This window comes from Taudactylus pleione, unplaced genomic scaffold (genome assembly GCF_031769625.1).
Source record: "Taudactylus pleione unplaced genomic scaffold, aTauple2 ptg000398l, whole genome shotgun sequence".
Lineage (NCBI taxonomy): Eukaryota > Metazoa > Chordata > Amphibia > Anura > Myobatrachidae > Taudactylus > Taudactylus pleione.
In genome coordinates this window covers 6,431,634-6,448,946 of record NW_028284800.1, presented here as the reverse complement: position 1 = coordinate 6,448,946, position 17,313 = coordinate 6,431,634, and the positions used below count along the sequence as shown (strand labels likewise).

At 43.0% G+C, this 17,313-nt stretch overlaps 1 protein-coding gene across 1 annotated transcript in view; it reads left to right on the top strand.

Annotated features, from left to right (window-relative positions):
* Positions 1-17,313, top strand: part of XYLB (xylulokinase) — a 246,332-nt gene that overhangs the window by 164,065 nt on the left and 64,954 nt on the right. The window contains exon 16 of the mRNA XM_088446410.1: positions 8,126-8,184. Within this exon, the coding sequence (XP_088302536.1) occupies positions 8,126-8,184 (59 nt within the window). The remainder of the gene's footprint in view (positions 1-8,125; positions 8,185-17,313) is intronic.

Genomic DNA, 17,313 nt, shown 5'->3' with positions numbered 1-17,313 from the left:
AGTAGGGTTAGGGGGTAGACTAGAGTTAGTTAATACTTACCTTTTTACGTTCGGGATCTTCAACCCTGCAGGGCCTCTGCTGTCGGGATTTGGGGCCGATCCAACCTTAGGCATGGGAGCAAGCCGTCCAGCAATAAGGGGTCTAGTGGGACTCTCTATTTTTTATATTGTATAACTGTTAATAAAATTAATCTGTTGGGGGTTCAAACCAGGGACCTATGCAGTTTGGTAGAACTCCATTAGTACTGTTTCTATTCTTGTTCTTTTCTGACAGACAGCAAACAGTGGTGTGCTCCTTTCTGTCACACAAACACTAGGGCTTATTTACTAACATGACATAAAGGTGCAACATATTCTAATATTTTGTATTAAGGTGAAAAATATACTGTATTGTCATTTGTGTTGTTTGGATTCAATCTTCTCCCCTGCCAAACTGTATGCGTCTCTGGCATGAGACCACTTTACACTTCTGCCAGATAGGGGAGGTGGAGCGTTAGTTTTAAATTAGTTTAAAATGTATTTAAAAAAAACAATTAAGAAATAAGGAATAGCCCAGTTTGAAAAGATAGTTTAGATTCCTATTTTCACAGACAACATAGTTTCCTTAAACAAATGAACCTTTCTTTAACTGTAACAAGGACAGATTGCTTAGGTAATGCATCGACCTATAACCATCTTCATTTACATGCTCTTGAAAGTCAGACTTGGGTCTCTGGGCACTAATATCAATATATTGGCTGATGCTTTACAGAAACAATGGAAAGAATTACTAATATGTAAATCTGGTAAAGAGAAAAACAGATAAGACATGATTATAGCTTTGTGAGGAAATGAAAAGAGGTTTCTTTACTGTAGTTTAATTAAGTGTAGTAGAGTGGAACACTGTGGAGAAAATGCAGAAGGGGATTATAAGCAAGATACAGACAGCGGCGTAGCATGGTACAAAGTATTGAAATAGAGGTGGGATTCAACAGTCAGCTACCAGTAGATTAGGGGCTTTATCCGTGTTATAAACCATTGATTTTACAAGAGAACTAACAGACTGCTTTAAGGGACATTTATTGGATTATAGTAATTCCTGTTCCTAGATACCAAGTATATGGGGGCTTCTATACTGCAACCATATATCATTTTATTGGTTACAGTTTGCAGTTTCTAAAACATAACCTTTATTGTCAGAAAAGAATGGTTGGGCTTTGTTCTAAATGTAGTTATTTTATTGTGTCATTATTATGCTTCTTCTTCTTCTTCTTCCTAATAATAAGTTAAACTAGCATTTTTAATGAATGGTTTAACATTCAGAGAGGTTGAACCAATTAGGTGCGAATTGCGAGTTTGTTTCTTGAAACTTGCAGACTTCGTATCGAAGCGCGCTCCTGAGAATTCTCCAATCCAATTAAAAAAATGCCTATTCACACTATTCACAGCGGAGGGGTGCGAATTGACTGCCAAATGAGATTTGATTTGAGAGAGAGTGCATGAAAAAGTGGGGAGGCCATCCTGGACTCCTCAAAATGGATAATTTCGTTAGCAGGACCATATAGGAGGCTGTTTGTGGGCATTAGGGAGGTACTGTAGGTGTTTAATTGGTATCAAATGGCTGATCTGTGCTTTTTTTTTTAAATGTCAGAAAATGATTAAAAAATATATTTTTGTTTAATCTCAAACGAATTAAACGGAAAATGGAAAAAAATGTAGGAAAAAAGGTGATTTTCGGGTACTTAGAGGACACCGTGAAAAATGTAAATTTTTTAAAAAAATATTTGTAATTAAATTTGGTGTGCTTAAACTAACAGAAAAGTTGATTTTGGGGCAATTTGAGGACACATTTTTTTGCCCCCAAAAATGACATGTAATTATTGGACTAATTAAGCTACTTGGAAACTTCCAATTGCCTATTTAGTCATTAGGGGGGTGTCCAAGGGATTCAGGCCCTGATTCAGAGCCGGACGCTCTGACAGAGCGCTCGCTCTGAATCAAGGCCGTCCTTCTTCATTTTTAGAGTGGCCTCCTGGCCGCTCGTATAGCTATGGGTGACCACTCACAGTTATAGCGAGCGGCCAGGAAGATGGTCGCGATGGTCAAGACCATCGCGATCATCGGGCTTGCGACGAGACCCTTGTGGTAGGGTCTCGTTGCCGCAAGCCCTGGAGTGCTTTCGGCTCTATCAGAGCCGAGAATACTCCCACTGACAACACTTGTGATGTCAGTGGGGCCGGCCCCAGATGGTAGGTGTTCCCATGGGAACGCCTCCGTCTGGGCAGCCACGCCCCCGGCATGCCCACCAAAGGGGGCGTGCTGTCACTCACCATCGACAGCACGCCCCCTTTGTAGAGAGACCCGGAGCGACGGCTTGCCCGTTGCTATCTGGGTCTCGCGCATGCGCACGACGGAGTCGCCTCCGTTGTGCGCATGCGCACTGGGCCAACATTGACCCGCTTGCGAGCGCTCAGCGCTCGCGAGCGGGTCTGAATTAGGCCCTCAGTACAGTGTCCCGACATTTTCATCTTAAAATAAAGATTTTCCTTTCCATCTCACACCCTCAGGGAGGTGCGAATGGAAAGATGCAAATTCAGTCTGACTGATTCAGTGCCAGTTGCTAATTGGATTTCAAAATGAATTTGCTATGCGAACGCGAGGAGAAAATAGCAACTCGCAATTCGCATCTAATTGGATTGACCCCAGAGAGTTACGTTGATTGAACATTGTAGATATTCTGTATGCAATATAACATACCTTGTTAAATACAAACTGCAAAGGTATAAAAAGAGATCAACATGTCATGAGATTCACAAGATGGCAGAATAGTAACTTGATGGAATCACAAATAATTTTGGCATCTAACTTAGACACTGAAAAGCCAATAAGCACAGTTGACCTTGCAGGGGTGGGCAATAAATGGCCCTCCAGCTGTTGCTGAACTACAATTCCCAGCATGCCTTGCAACTGTATTAGCATGGCCAAATAGCAAAACTGTGGCAAGACATGCTGTCATGTGTACTTCTTCAACAGCTGGGGGGCCGCTTATTGCCCACCCCTAGAGATTCCCTAGAGAGTAATGAGCTAAATGTAAAGATATTTCACAATCACAGCGGAATATAAAGTGCAGTAAGAACTTTTTAGACACAGTGGAAATATTACTGATAGTCCACATTATGGTTTAGCTAAGCAGATGTACAGAGCAAAGCTATCCAGCTGGTTGGAGTGGTTATTACCTGCACTGGATATAAGAGGTGGTCATCCATACTGTGATCCTATCTCTCAAGGCAAGGGCTGAGTGTCCAGATTGTGCAAGCTCTTGCCTTTTGTCTTTTGGATTTACGCTAGAGTCGTTAGGCTGTTATGTGGCTCTTGGGGGGAGCCTGTCGGCCTGGCTGTGGTGGGAGGGTAGCCATTATAACAGTGGGATACTTTTGTTTTCAGAAAGGCATTGGCTGACCCGTAACTGGAGGTCACCACTTATGTCTGGGTGAGGGGCTCATCCATTAGGCATGATAAGATGGAGTGGCGTATGGGAGGCCAATGCTGAATTGCTGGGCCACAGATCTGTGGTCCGGTCTGCTCGCTTTCTCCTTGCCATCAAATGAGTTACAGTTATTGTTATCCATCAATTGCTAATCAAATTTAACATCAGCTCTTGTTGTCTGTGTGGTTATTTATTAAAGAGTTTAAGATTGTTATTACACTGTCTAGTAGTACAACCGGCATATGCTGTTATGGGGTTTAATAAAACCAAAACACAAAATACAGACTTATCAAAAAATATAATTAATCATATCACGCAAATTGTACACTACAGATTTGTTTAAATGTTTTATTTGCATTGATGACTAAGACTCTACAGTGCATCATTATTTGTCCTGCTATGTGATACATTACCTGTGACTTATACCAGAACTCACATTTGTGGACCAATAAATAAAACTGATTTAAATTTACAGAAAAATCTACTGTTCATCTGTGTACTATAGAAAACATGCACCATACATAAATATAAGTTATATGAATAGTTATGTTAATAAATGCAATATAGTTCATAGTTCTGTCATTCTTGAATGTCCTACTGTATTGTAGAAGAGATTTACTATATTCCTGTGTGAATCATCAGTACTGGCTAAAACATTTGTGCAATTTCATGGTCATTAATTTTGGTATGCTCTTGTCTTTCTTCATTTCATTCCTGTTATAATTTACTTACGAAATGTAATATTGAAATTTTTATGGCCAATTCTCAAACCCATAATTTTTTTTAGCATGTCATAAATCACTGAGATAACATATTCATTTATTTTTATTATTATTTTTGTGTGTTTTTTTTCGTTTGTTTTATTATATACTTTCTATGGCATTCCAATTTTTAAAATGAATGTTGAAAACAAAATAGTAGAGTCACTAAGAGAACATATGACAGAAGTGGATGAATAGAAAGCTACACCTGTCCTGCTACAGGTTAATATTGATTAGTTATTGTTAAATTATACTTACTGTAGCATCAATGCAGTACTGACTTCTGCTGCGTTTAACTGCAAACTCTATATACTGTACATAGGCTATATAATTGTATTGGAAGTGTGAGCATGCCATATTAGATGCACATTCACCTTGTATATCTCCAAGAACTAAATGTACATGGATCTGTCTTTCTGTCATCTACCCATCCCATGTTCTTCAACCACAATATAGCCAATTCCCATTAACGCACGTCCTTGGAGTAACCCTTCATTACTCGTCCACTCTAGACCTACTTGTGCCTTTGTAATGACTTCTTTGGTTAAAATCTTTCTGCCATCCAGCATTAGAATTAAAAATAACTTCACGTTGGATGATCTCTTATTCAGCAGTGACTTGCTTGCCCACATGTCAGTATACTGTAGATACTAATACAATGTGGATACTAATACTGTGATTTTGTGTACTATCATTTTATGATTCACAATGTTAACATGCATGGATATCATTCACATTCCAATGGCAAAATTGAATTTAGTAAAAGATCATTGTAGGAATAGCACTGATGCCCAATTAGCCAAAGGGGGAGTGACTCCGTGTACCAATAGGAAGCTATTGCTCTGAGCAGTCACCTCTAATCTGACTCTGCATATTGCTAGGGCTACAGATGTCACCCCATCTGCTCTCATTCCATATACTCTGCCACTGCCAGATCATCAAGGCACACCCAGGATCAGGTATATATACCCACGTGCTACTTGTATGCTCCTGATCATAAATGATGTAACTATTCAGATGCTAACAAGTCCATGCAACAGAACTTTGTAAATAAACTTGTATAGTGGATTCAAGTGTGTTGTACCAAAGGTAGCCTGTGTTAGATTTGTCCCCCTACTAGCACTTATTTAATCCTTAGTAACGTCCCTGATTGCTGCTGTGCACAGGGGAGCTTGAGTAAACCCACAAAAAAAACAATCATTGGATTTAGATGAGACTTCAGAGCTTTACATCGGCTTAACGTGCAATAAGTGCAGCTCAGTGTTGCTTAAATGTCTTATTTTATGGATTAACTAATGAGCAGATGCTTTCATTTCATCCCTGCTGTTTCTCCTTTAACCTGTTTTAACAGTACTTAGCATCCCAGAATCAACATACCATGAAATACTTATTTTCTAAATCATCGCTGATCATCAAAATTTTTGAAATATAGTTATATTGTTTTAAGATTAAATGTACTTCATTATTTATATATAGGGTTATAATATCACTTTCAGGGAATCCCAAATATTAATTTAAAAATATGTTAGTTTTTACTGTTGTTCCATTACTTTTACTATGCAGCAAACGGTGGGAATTCTCAACACAGCTTTTCCGCATGAGAAAGCTTTTATCTGTAATCACCGCAGCTTACCTATCGTTCCAGCAGACATGGAGCTAATTTTCAACTAGAACTAATGCAAACATTTTTGATTTAGGGAGGTATATTATAGAAGATTATCAGGCAAGAAATTTGTGTTTCTGTAGTAATATGGAATAAAAAGTTGGTATTTAAAGAACTGGTTGGGTACAGGATGCCGGTGCTTGGGAATCCCGACACTGGTATCCCAACATGGTTAGGATACCGACACCCATTGGTCAGTATCCTAACCTGATCCCTACCCCTAACCCTCCCTTCCCGCTACCTAAACCTAACCTCCCCTCTAGTGCCTAAACCTAACCTTCCCCCGTAGCGCCTAACCCTAATCCTCCTCCCTAGTGCCTAACCCTAACCCTCCCCCTAGTGCCTAACCATAACCCCTAACTTAAGTATTTACCATCGGGATGCCAGCGGTTGGGATACCGGTGCTGGGATTCTGACAGGTGTTGGGATTCCGGCAACGGCATTCTAAGCACCGGCATCCTGTCTGTCTTTATATATTGACTGTATCCCTTAACAAACGTCCCTGCCTCAAACTAATTAGCGGGAGACCAAATAAAATAGCAAATTAGCCACTCTGCAGCGCCTATACAGATTTGAACCCGCTGTGTGACATTACTTATGCAAATTCACCCACATTTTTTAATACCAATATGACCGCAATTGTAGAGGAGCAGCAGCTGGCACAGGTAGACAGTAGAAGGGGCAAAGTGAGGGCATTACTAGCAGAGAATGGAGTAGTCGCACTGGAGCGACTCGTTTTATGGAGCACCTCACGTTGCAAAGCAAAATTATTAAAATGAGGTAAAAGGGTGTAGAGGGCACATTATTGCGGCTTTCTATTACACTACACTGTCATCTCTCCTCTCCAAAAAGGGCTTTAGTTCTGGTCTTACTCTTCCCAGTCCTCTTATGCTGTGAGCATTTGGGGAATTAATAGATTGTTTCTTTTTTTTCTTTTTCTTTTTGATCTATTTTAGTCCAGATGGGATAAAAATACAAAAAACCACCATAATAGATGACCCACATATACTATAAATGATTGACACAGAACCATGATTAAAGCCATGACTCTCCCTCACTGGCAGCCAATCACAACTGCCTAGCGATGGAAAATTCTTTTTATTGCCTGCCAGGGAACATACAGGTTGAGTCTCCCATATCTAAAATGATTGGGACAAGGGGTATTTTGGATATCGGAATATTCCGTATTTTGGAATATGTGCATACCATAATGAGATATCTTGAGAATGGCATCCAAATCTAAACACAGAAAGCATGTATGTGTTATATACACCTTATACACACAGCCTGCAGGTGATTTTATACAATAGCTTCAATAATTTTGTGGCTCAAACAAAGTTTGTGTACATACATGAAATTCATTTATGTTTCATATACACCTTATACACATAGCCTGAAGGTAATATTATACTTTATTTATTATTGAACCATCAAAAAGTAAAGGTTTCACTATCTCAGTTATGCTAGAAAAAAATTGGTATTTTGGAATATTTGATATGGGAAACTCAGCCTGTATTGTGCTGTGCAAGTTGAGTTTTTTTTATTTAATTGAAAATAATAAAAAAATTGTGTTTCTGTCAAGTTTTTTTTTTACCCCTGTCTTTTATAGTGGACTTAGGGCCTGATTCAGCAGCGTACGCAATTGCAGCTATGTACACAGATCTGCCGATTGGTCAGTACTGCACATAAGCTGCAACCGAACTGCGATTACGCATGCAGATGTGAATCCATCGCAGGGTGAGTGACAGGCTGTGAGCATTTGGGGGCGGTGACGGGGGAGTGGTTGGAGAAACGCGTTTGAACACCGTTGCATGGGCATGCATAAATTACCCACTGCGATTGCATACGCATCTTGAGTACTCACTGCGTGCGATGAGACAATTTCTGCGACAGGTCAGACCTGCTGTAATCGTACGTGATGGGCCGATGTGATGGGACGATCTTTACGCAGGACTGCAAGATATTACGTATGTGAGAAGGCAGCAGGGGCGTCTCTATTCTGGCTGAGCGGCGGCAGGCATTAGCATATTTTCACAGCTTCATTGCGTGCGATTACACAGCTGCGATCCATACTGAATCAGGCCCCGAGGCATGTACCCTGTACATTGATATTATGTGCTGGGTGGAACATCAAGGTGCACAATGTCATGATGTTTTTTTTGCATTTGAGTGTGCTTCGTTAAATTACTTACTGTACATATACACACAATCAATATACATTTCCCTTTTATCTAGTGCCGCAAACAAGGATATTGGCCACAGGAGGAGCTTCATGCAATCAAGATATTTTACAGGTACAGTTTATCACGCTGTGTCTGTTCTATGAATTTTGTAGTATTACAGAAAAGTGCTAGATAATGCATTGCAGTTGTTTCTTAGATTTTAGTTTACTGAACAGTAACACTGAAGCTTGCACTAGCATTATGTAACACCTGTGTGCCTGAGGGTGGTAGTAGGGGGTTATCCTTAGCTCTCCGTTATTAGTACCTTTAGGTAAATCATCTATTGCTTGCTCAGCCGCTCTCCCCAGGGACCAGGTAAATAAATTTTTTGCAGTAATAACAAAATTAATGAAGATCTAGTGCAGATGTAGCAGGTATAGCAATGAAATAAAGGGGGCGCTGTGCCACAATATGATATAATAAAAGCTCATTATTCCTTTTTCATTTTTAGCTCTGATCACTTAGTTGCAGAAAAGTCAGTTTCAGATCACTGTTGTTGGCACACTTTCCATCTCCGTGCAGGAGGCCTCATTATAACGTGACAGTGGCTATCTGATCCCATCACAGATTGAATCACATACTATATCTTGGCTCAGGACTTCTATGTGTGTCTTGTTTAATGTATGTATGTATATATAATATATATTGTGATAAGAACACTGGTAAAGTGGTCAGTGGTAGATACATTTGTTGTAGGTTTTTGACCTATGTGTTCTAAAAACCCCCAAGAGAAAAGTCTGCAGTGAAGCAGATTTGAGTTCCGGCTTTATAAAAAGCCTGTTTTGGTCTTGGGGGTGTGTATGTGAGGAGAGGGAGGGCTCCATCCACAGGCCACTCCAGGTTTTGGCCTTCTTGGCCTGTTAGCAGGCTCATTAGGGTCTGCACCTGGAACTGACTGATATAGGCTGTGTGTGATTGTAAGCTACTGTCTCATACCTTGGAGAGCAAGCAGACTGGCTGGCTCAGAGACATTTGGTGAAAACTACCTGTAAGTCTTGTGCAAATGCTTATGTTGATGGTGGAGGCAGTAGGCCCCACTATTTCTTTAGTAGGGAACCTCCTGTCTAGTTAGCGCCCAGATGAGCTACCGTTTACTTTTATGTTGCACAATAAAGACTGGTACCGACCAGCTAGTACGACACCCCAGACTGGTGTACTATTATTCCGGCTGCTGTGTGTGTGAAGATAGAGTCCATCTACCCCAGGAGAGGGACCCCTAATCTGGTGTTGTTGCAATTGGTGGAGAATTCGGGCATGCACACACTGAAAAGTGCAGCAAGGAAAATTTGTCCTTTAAGATTTAAAGGGGCAGACACGTGATTATTGAATCCCTGAAGGTGGCGTCAGCCAATGCTCAGAGAGGCAAGGTTCAGCTTCCAACCAGCACCTGGAGGTAAAATTGAGGATGTTGTAAAAGCCCTGCTTCAGGCTACGGCAGCTCACCAGGAGACTAATAAAGTTCAGCAGGAAGCTATCCGGGTTCAGCAGGAAGCTACCAATGTACAACTGATGGCCTTGGAGGCTGCCCAGAGGTAGCAACAAGTCACCCTTGAGGAAACCCGCCAGGCTTTTAAGGAGGTGGTACAGCACCTGGTCGCCCGGCCTGGAGATGCTACTATGGGTCCTCCCACCACCACTCACTGCATATGAGCCAGTCACTTCCTACAAAAGATGACTTTGGGCGATGATGTGGAGGCATATCTCACCGCATTTGAGAGAACAGCCGAAAGGGAGAGTTGGCCCAAGGAGCAATGGGCAAGTCTGGTGTCACCTTTCCTGTCTGGGGAGCCACAAAAGGCCTATTAGGATTTATGCCTGGCCGATGCTAAGGACTATGTGAAATTAAAATGAGAGATCCTAACTCGCTTGGGAGTCACCACCTTTGTTCGTGCCCAATGATTCCCCCCTGGGAGTTCCAAATGGACAGACCTCCACGCTCACAGATGCACGACCTCGTCCATCTATCCACCAAGTGGCTACAGCCCGAGACGCTGACAGTACCACAAATTGTCGAACGAGTCGTGATGCATCGGTATCTGCGATCCCTACCTGCATCCTTGCGCAAGTGGGTGAGCCATGCCGACCCTAAGTCCGCAGACCAGTTAGTCGAACTGGTAGAGAGGTACATGACGGCTGAGGAGCTGATGAGTCTGCCCCACCGAGCCCCGATGGTGCACCGGCGAACTCCCATCAACAATTGTAAGACTGTTCCTGGGGAGAAGGGTGCTGGGCGGTGCAATGTGCCTAAAACTGAGGGTGGGGAACATGAAGACAGTCCTGCCAGGCCAGGAAGGTTCCTACCCTGCAAAAGACTAGACATTAACGTGACTCAATGTTTTTGATGTGGCCATATAGCAGCTAATTGTTCACTTACCTCTGAGCCCATGCAATGTGATACTGCTTCTGTCAACCGCAGGGGGTCTTTCTTTGCACAGCCAGCCTGTACTGCTGACCGGCAGGCTGAAACAGATAAACACATGTGTGTACTCACTGTGGAAGGCAACCGAGTAGAGGCTCTGTTAGACTCTGGTAGCCTGGTTACACTTTTGAGAACTGAGCTGGTGAACCCTTTGAAGCATAAGGGAAAAACTGTTGGTTTGACATGCATACATGGGGATACTCAGTATTATATTACTGCCGAAGTGAACATCGAGACGCCATGTGGTTATGCGGTAGTCTCTGTGGGTTTGGTACCGGGCTTAATGTATGATGTGATATTGGGAAGAAACTTTGCTCACTTCTGGAAGTTGTGGGAAAGTCGGTATTGCACAGTGGTAAATCACCCTGCTTCGTCTGAAAGGGTGACTGATGTAGTGGCAGAGTCAGAGATGTTCCCATTTTCTAGTGTGATTGGCGAACTAGAGAATGTGGAGCATGATGGTGGCTTGCCAAGTGTTGTAGAGCCCATTGATCATCTACCAGATTTAGAGGTCAGAAGAGAGGTCTTTGCCGTAGATCAGTTAAATGACCCTACTCTGGTGAAAGCCAGGGAGAATGTCAAGGTGGTCAATGGTAAACCCGTAGATCCCGATAGTCCCTTGACGTATCCTCACATGGTAATATGTCAGGATCTGTTGTATCAGATGACTAAGAAAGGGGAGGAGATTGTGGAACAATTAATAGTCCCCAAAGCTTACAGGAGAACGGTGTTAGATCTGGCCCATGGTCATATAACAGCAGGCCACCTAGGGGTAGAGAAAACCACGGAGCGAATCGTGCAGAGGTTTTTTTGGCCCAGTGTCCATAAAGATGTATCTGACTTTTGCGCCTCCTGCCCTGAATGCCAGTATCATGCTCCCAGACCACATTTCAAAAGTCCTCTAGTCCCACTACCAATTATAGAGGTACCATTTGAAAGAATAGCTATGGACTTGGTGGGACCCTTGTTGAAGTCTGCCCAGGGACATCAATATATTCTGGTAATTCTGGACTACGCTACCAGATACCCGGAAGCGATACCGCTACGCAATACGTCAACCAAGTCCATTGCGAGTGAGCTGGTCCGTGTTTTTAGCAGGTTTGGAATACCTAAGGAGATACTAACTGACCAGGGTACCCCATTCATGTCAAAAGTTATGAAGGAGTTGTGCCACCTGTTTAAGATTAACCAGTTAAGAACCTCGGTTTATCACCCCCAAACCGATGGTTTGGTCGAGAGGTTTAACAAGACCTTAAAACATATGTTAAGGAAAGTAGTCGACAAAGATGGTAAAGATTGGGATTATTTGTTGCCTTATCTGCTGTTGGCCATAAGAGAGGTTCCCCAATCCTCCACCGGGTTTTCACCTTTCGACTTGTTGTAAGGGAGACATCCAAGAGGGTTACTAGACGTTGCCAAGGAGACGTAAGAAGGGCAGTCCAGTCCTTATAAAACAGTGATTGAACATGTTTCCCAGATGCAAGAGAGAATTGCGGCTGTAGTGCCGATAGTTAAGGAGCACTTGGAACAGGCCCAACTAGCACAGCAGAGGGTATATAACCGCAATGCACGGTTAAGAAACTTTGCTCCTGGGGACAGAGTGTTGGTGTTGGTTCCCACGGTAGAAAGTAAACTGTTGGCTAAGTGGCAAGGGCCCTTTGAGATCTTAGAAAAAGTGGGACAGGTCAACTATAAAGTTTACCAGCCGGGGAAAAGAAAACCAGAACAGATATATCATGTGAACCTGATATAACCCTGGAAGGATAGAGCAGCACTGTCAGCCAGTCAACAGCAAGAAGTCAAGGAATTTTTGATCAGAAATAGGGTACTGTTTTCTGACCTGCCAGGAAAAACCACGGTCATCAAACATGACATAGTCACTGACCCGGGGGTTAAAGTTAACCTAAAGTTCTATAGGTTGCCCGAAGCCCAAAGAGAGTCTGTGTCAAAGGAAGTTAAAAATATGTTAAAATTGGGGGTAATTGAAGAATCACATAGTGAGTGGTCCAGTCCCATTGTGCTGATTCCAAAGCCCGATGGGAGTGTGCATTTTTGTGATGACTTCCGAAAGCTGAACAGTATTTCAAAATTCGATGCCTACCCAATGCCAAGGGTGGATGAACTAAGTGAAAGGCTGGGGACAGCAAGATATTTAACCACTCTGGGCCTAACCAAAGGGTATTGGCAAGTGCCATTAACCAAAAACACCAAAGAAAAAACAGCTTTTTCTGCACCAGGAGGGTTGTTTCATTACAAGATGTTACCCTTTGGGCTACATGGGGTGCCTGCTACCTTTCAAAGAATGATGGATAGGATTCTAAGACCCCATAGACGATATGCTGCAGCTTATCTGGATGATGTGGTCATACATAGTCCTGATTGGCAGTCTCACTTACCCAGAGTAAAAGCAGTGTTAGACTCCATCTTTAAGGCACGTTTGACAGCCAACCCGAAAAAGTGTTGTCTAGGGATGGAGGAAGTAAAATATCTGGGATACACCATTGGCAGAGGTTTGATAAAACCACAGCTCAATAAGATTGAGGCAATACAGAACTGGCCACGACCCCTCCATAGGAAGCAGGTGAGAGCCTTCTTATACATACAGTATCAAAGTGAAAAGCCACTAATGGGGCAATACACAGAGCATCACTCCAGGCTTTGAAACAAATGAGATTTACTTCAACGTTTCGGGACCACTACAGCCCCGTCGTCAGGAATATACAACAAACAAATAACATACAGTGCATTTGTTTGTTGTATATTCCTGAAGACGGGGCTGTAGTGGTCCCGAAGCATTTAAATAAATCTAATTTTTTTCAAAGCTTGGAGTGACGTTCTGTGTATTGCCGCATTAGTGGCTTTTCACTTTGATACTGTATATACCATATTCGAGTGTGCACCCAGGTCCAATTACTTGGAGAAGAGCGTGGGTGCCGGACCTACAGGATTATATATATATATATATATATATATATATATTGTGGGTTTTGAGACCAGCACTCCCCGAATTGTATGCAACCACCGGGGTGCTAAAGCCAAAGACAGCAGGCAGAGGGAGGCTGTGTTTACTAATTATAGATTCCAGACAGCAGCACTCCACGGATTTCATAAATCATATAGACCTCTTTAAGGAATATTGCAATGTTTCAGATTTATTTCAAATCTTTCATCAAGCAAAAAAGATAAAAACATCTTACCTTAAGTACTTTAAGACACCCGAGTGTGCACAGCGCTGGGTGGGCCTCCCTCTCCCTCAGTCTGCGTGCGGCATGACGTCACATGCCCCTCCCTCACTGCTATATTGAGACGTCACCTTTTCTCACCGGTATACTAACACATTCCCCTCCCTCACCTCTGAAGTAACACATTTCCCTCCCTTGCCCATTTGTAACACATTACCCTCACTCACACCTGTAGTAACTTAATCCCCTCCCTCACTTCTGGAGTAACACATTGCCTTTGCTCACCCCTGTAGCAACACATTCCCCTCACTCACCAATGTTGTAACACATTCGTTTCCCTCACTCTGTAGTAACACATTTGACATTCCCCACCCCTCTCTCACCTGTGTAGTAACACATTTCCCTCCCATACCTGTGTAGTAACACATTCCCCTCCCCCACCTCTATAGTAACACTTTCCCCTCTCACTGCTGGTGTAACACATTTTCCTCTCTCGCCTGTGTAGTAACACATTCCCTTCCCTCATTATTCAAATAGGGGAGACACAGCAACTGCCAGTGATGTTTGACAGCAATTGGGATGACAGTTGGTGTTTGAATCATGAACTGTGCTATGCTATGCTGACGATGAGTCAGTCTGGTAGGACATTGCATATGGAAGGAAACATTTTAGGTCTTTTCACCCCCTTAGGCATCAAATTAAAAAAAATCCCTTCTTAGTGGATACCTGCCATGGAAGAAATATACTCCCCGATTTTTATGTTTCTAGGTCCAGGAGCTTGGGCTGGGTGATGATCAGTCAGTGAATCAGGACATTTGATTTTATATTCCTCAGGTGAGGGAGGGAAGTGTGTCACTACAGAGGTGAGCAAGGATAATGTGTTACTACAGAGGTGAGGGATGTGTTAGTACACAGATGAGGATGGCAGGGATGTGCTGTAGGGTAGGCAGGGGAGGCAGAGCCTGTCATACTCCTGAGATTTGAAATAAAAATTATTAGAATAATACAAATAAGATATCTATAATTTACAAACAGTGGCAGCTCCAGAGGTGGGGCTGCAGCACAGTCCACAATTCAATAGGGGAGCCACACCTAGCTCCCCTATTTGAATTTTGGACTGTGCTGCAGCCCCAACTCTGGAGCCACTACTCCTTATAAACATCTTCTTTGTTTATTGTAAACATTTTTTTAGTTAATACTCATCCGCTTTGTGGAGCTCCCTGGGACTGCAGGTAGAGGAGAAATGAGGCAGCAACAGCTCAGCCTCGCTTCTGTATGGGATGCCGACTGTCGGGATTTCAGTGCCGGTATTAGGACCTACGGCATCATGCACACCGGGATGCCAACTACATCCCATATACAGTATATACATATACATATATATATAGATATATATATAGAGAGAGAGAAAATAATCGTCACTCACCAGATATATGAAAAAAGACTTATATATGCAAAAACAGGTTTTAGAATACCCATAACAGCAAGGTACAGGGGTTCAATCCAGTCGACATTTCGATCCCAATCCAGGATCTTTATCAAGACTTCAGCAACCAGCAGTAGTTCCCAATAAACAACCAAGTGCAAGATATACACCATCACCATTTAGCCAGACTAAGGCCCTCATTTAGAGCCGTGCGCTCTGCTCTGAATGAGGGCCGTCCTCCATAACTATGGAGCGTCCTCCTGGACGCTCGTATAGCTGTGGGTCACCACCCACAGCCTATACGAGCGTGCAGTTTGATGGCCGCGATGGTCTTGACCATCGCGACCATCGAAACTGCGAGCCGGAGCCTGCGGTTGAGGTTTTCAACCGCAAGGCCCGGAGTGATTTTGGCTCTATCAGAGCCAAAATCACTCCCACTGACATCACTAGTGATGTCAGTGGGCCGGCTTCTGACGGTAGGCGTTCCCTTAGGAACGCCCCCGTCAGGGAGGCACGCCCCCGGCACACCCACCAAAGGGGGCGTGCTGTTAATCAACATCGACAGCACGCCCCCTTTGATCAGACACAACGAGCGAAGGAAAGTCCTTCGCTCGTCGCGTCTGGCTCATGCGCACGACGGAGCTCCCTCCGTCGTGCGCATGCTCAGTGCAGAACATCGACCCACTTGCGAGCGGACAGCCGCTCGCGAATGGGTCTGAATCAGGCCCTAAATACCCTCAACAATTAACTCAGGGTGCCACCCCCAACCGCACAGCCTGCTGGGTAGCAAGAGCAACATAAACGCAATATTACCATTACTCTCCCCAGAAAGAGCTGCTCACTTTAAGTAGAGCGCTCTTACCTGAGTGAAGATCACACAATAGGGCCAGCACTGTCCACAATAGCGCAAGAAGGTATAATAATATTGCAAAAGCGCGACCACCGGAAGTGACATGCGTTCCACCTCCGTGGAACGCACGCCGAAACCGGAAGTCACGTGTCCGGACTATATTTGTAGTCAGGAACCTAGTTAAACTACGTGCCATCACATTGGAATGCATAGCTGATACATAGCTAAGCCTATATAAGCGCCATCTAGTGTAATACTGGTATGTTGCGCATAAGCAGAAAGATTTTTTGTGTGTTACTGACATGCTTGAAATACAGTCAATCATTGTGGGTAAATAGTGTGGCTATTTCTAACACCAAGTACATATAAAAAAACAATAAAATAAATAAACCACAACAATGAAAAAAATAAATAATAAAAAGAGAAAAACTTTAATAAAAAAATCTTATAGATAATATCCTCATGTGCAAGGTCAAAAAAATCAATAAAAGTTAAACAAATACAAAATGCAAAAAAATATGTTACTTCAAAAAAATATTATAGGGATTGGACTCATTGAGTCCTCTTGGGGCCAATGTGTCAAGATCAAAAATCCACCTAGCTTCACATTTGCGCAAAGCTAATTCTCGATCTCCGCCCCTGGCAAGGGCTGGTATGTGGTCAATTATCATGCACTTAAGGCTTGCCACGGAATGTCCTTGTTCGAGGAAGTGGGTTGCCACTGGCTTGTCTGATTTTATCAGCTCCGATGCCGTTCTGATCGTGGATCGATGGTTTGCCATCCGTTCACGGAAACATCTCTTGGTCATCCCCACGTAGTGGAGGCCACACAGACAAATCAACATATATAATACAAAATCCATCATGCAATGTAGTCGATGTTTAATCTTGATTCTTCTTCCACTGTGTGGATGAGAGAAGGTACTACCAGTAAGTAGCGATCTGCATGTAGTGCAGTCGGCACATTTAAAGCAGCCAATTCTCTTAGATGGAAACCAAGGAGTTGTAGTGGTTGCTGGTTTCAAAGTGGGTCGCATAAGAAGATCCCGTAGATTAGGACCACGTTTATAGGCGCATACTGGTGGTCTTTTGCCAAGTGCACCCAAATCAGGATCGGTTGCAACAATCGGCCAATGTTTATTGACTATTCTTCTCGAATAATTTGATGTAGCATCAAACTTACTAGAAAAAAGAATCCTGGTAGGGTCAAGTTTGGAGCCCCCAGCAGACTTGCCATCTGTGTGCCGTTTGATAGCCTTATATAGACATCTCTGTATAGTAGTCATAGAGTATCCCCTGGCCAAAAAACTTTCCGACATCTCGT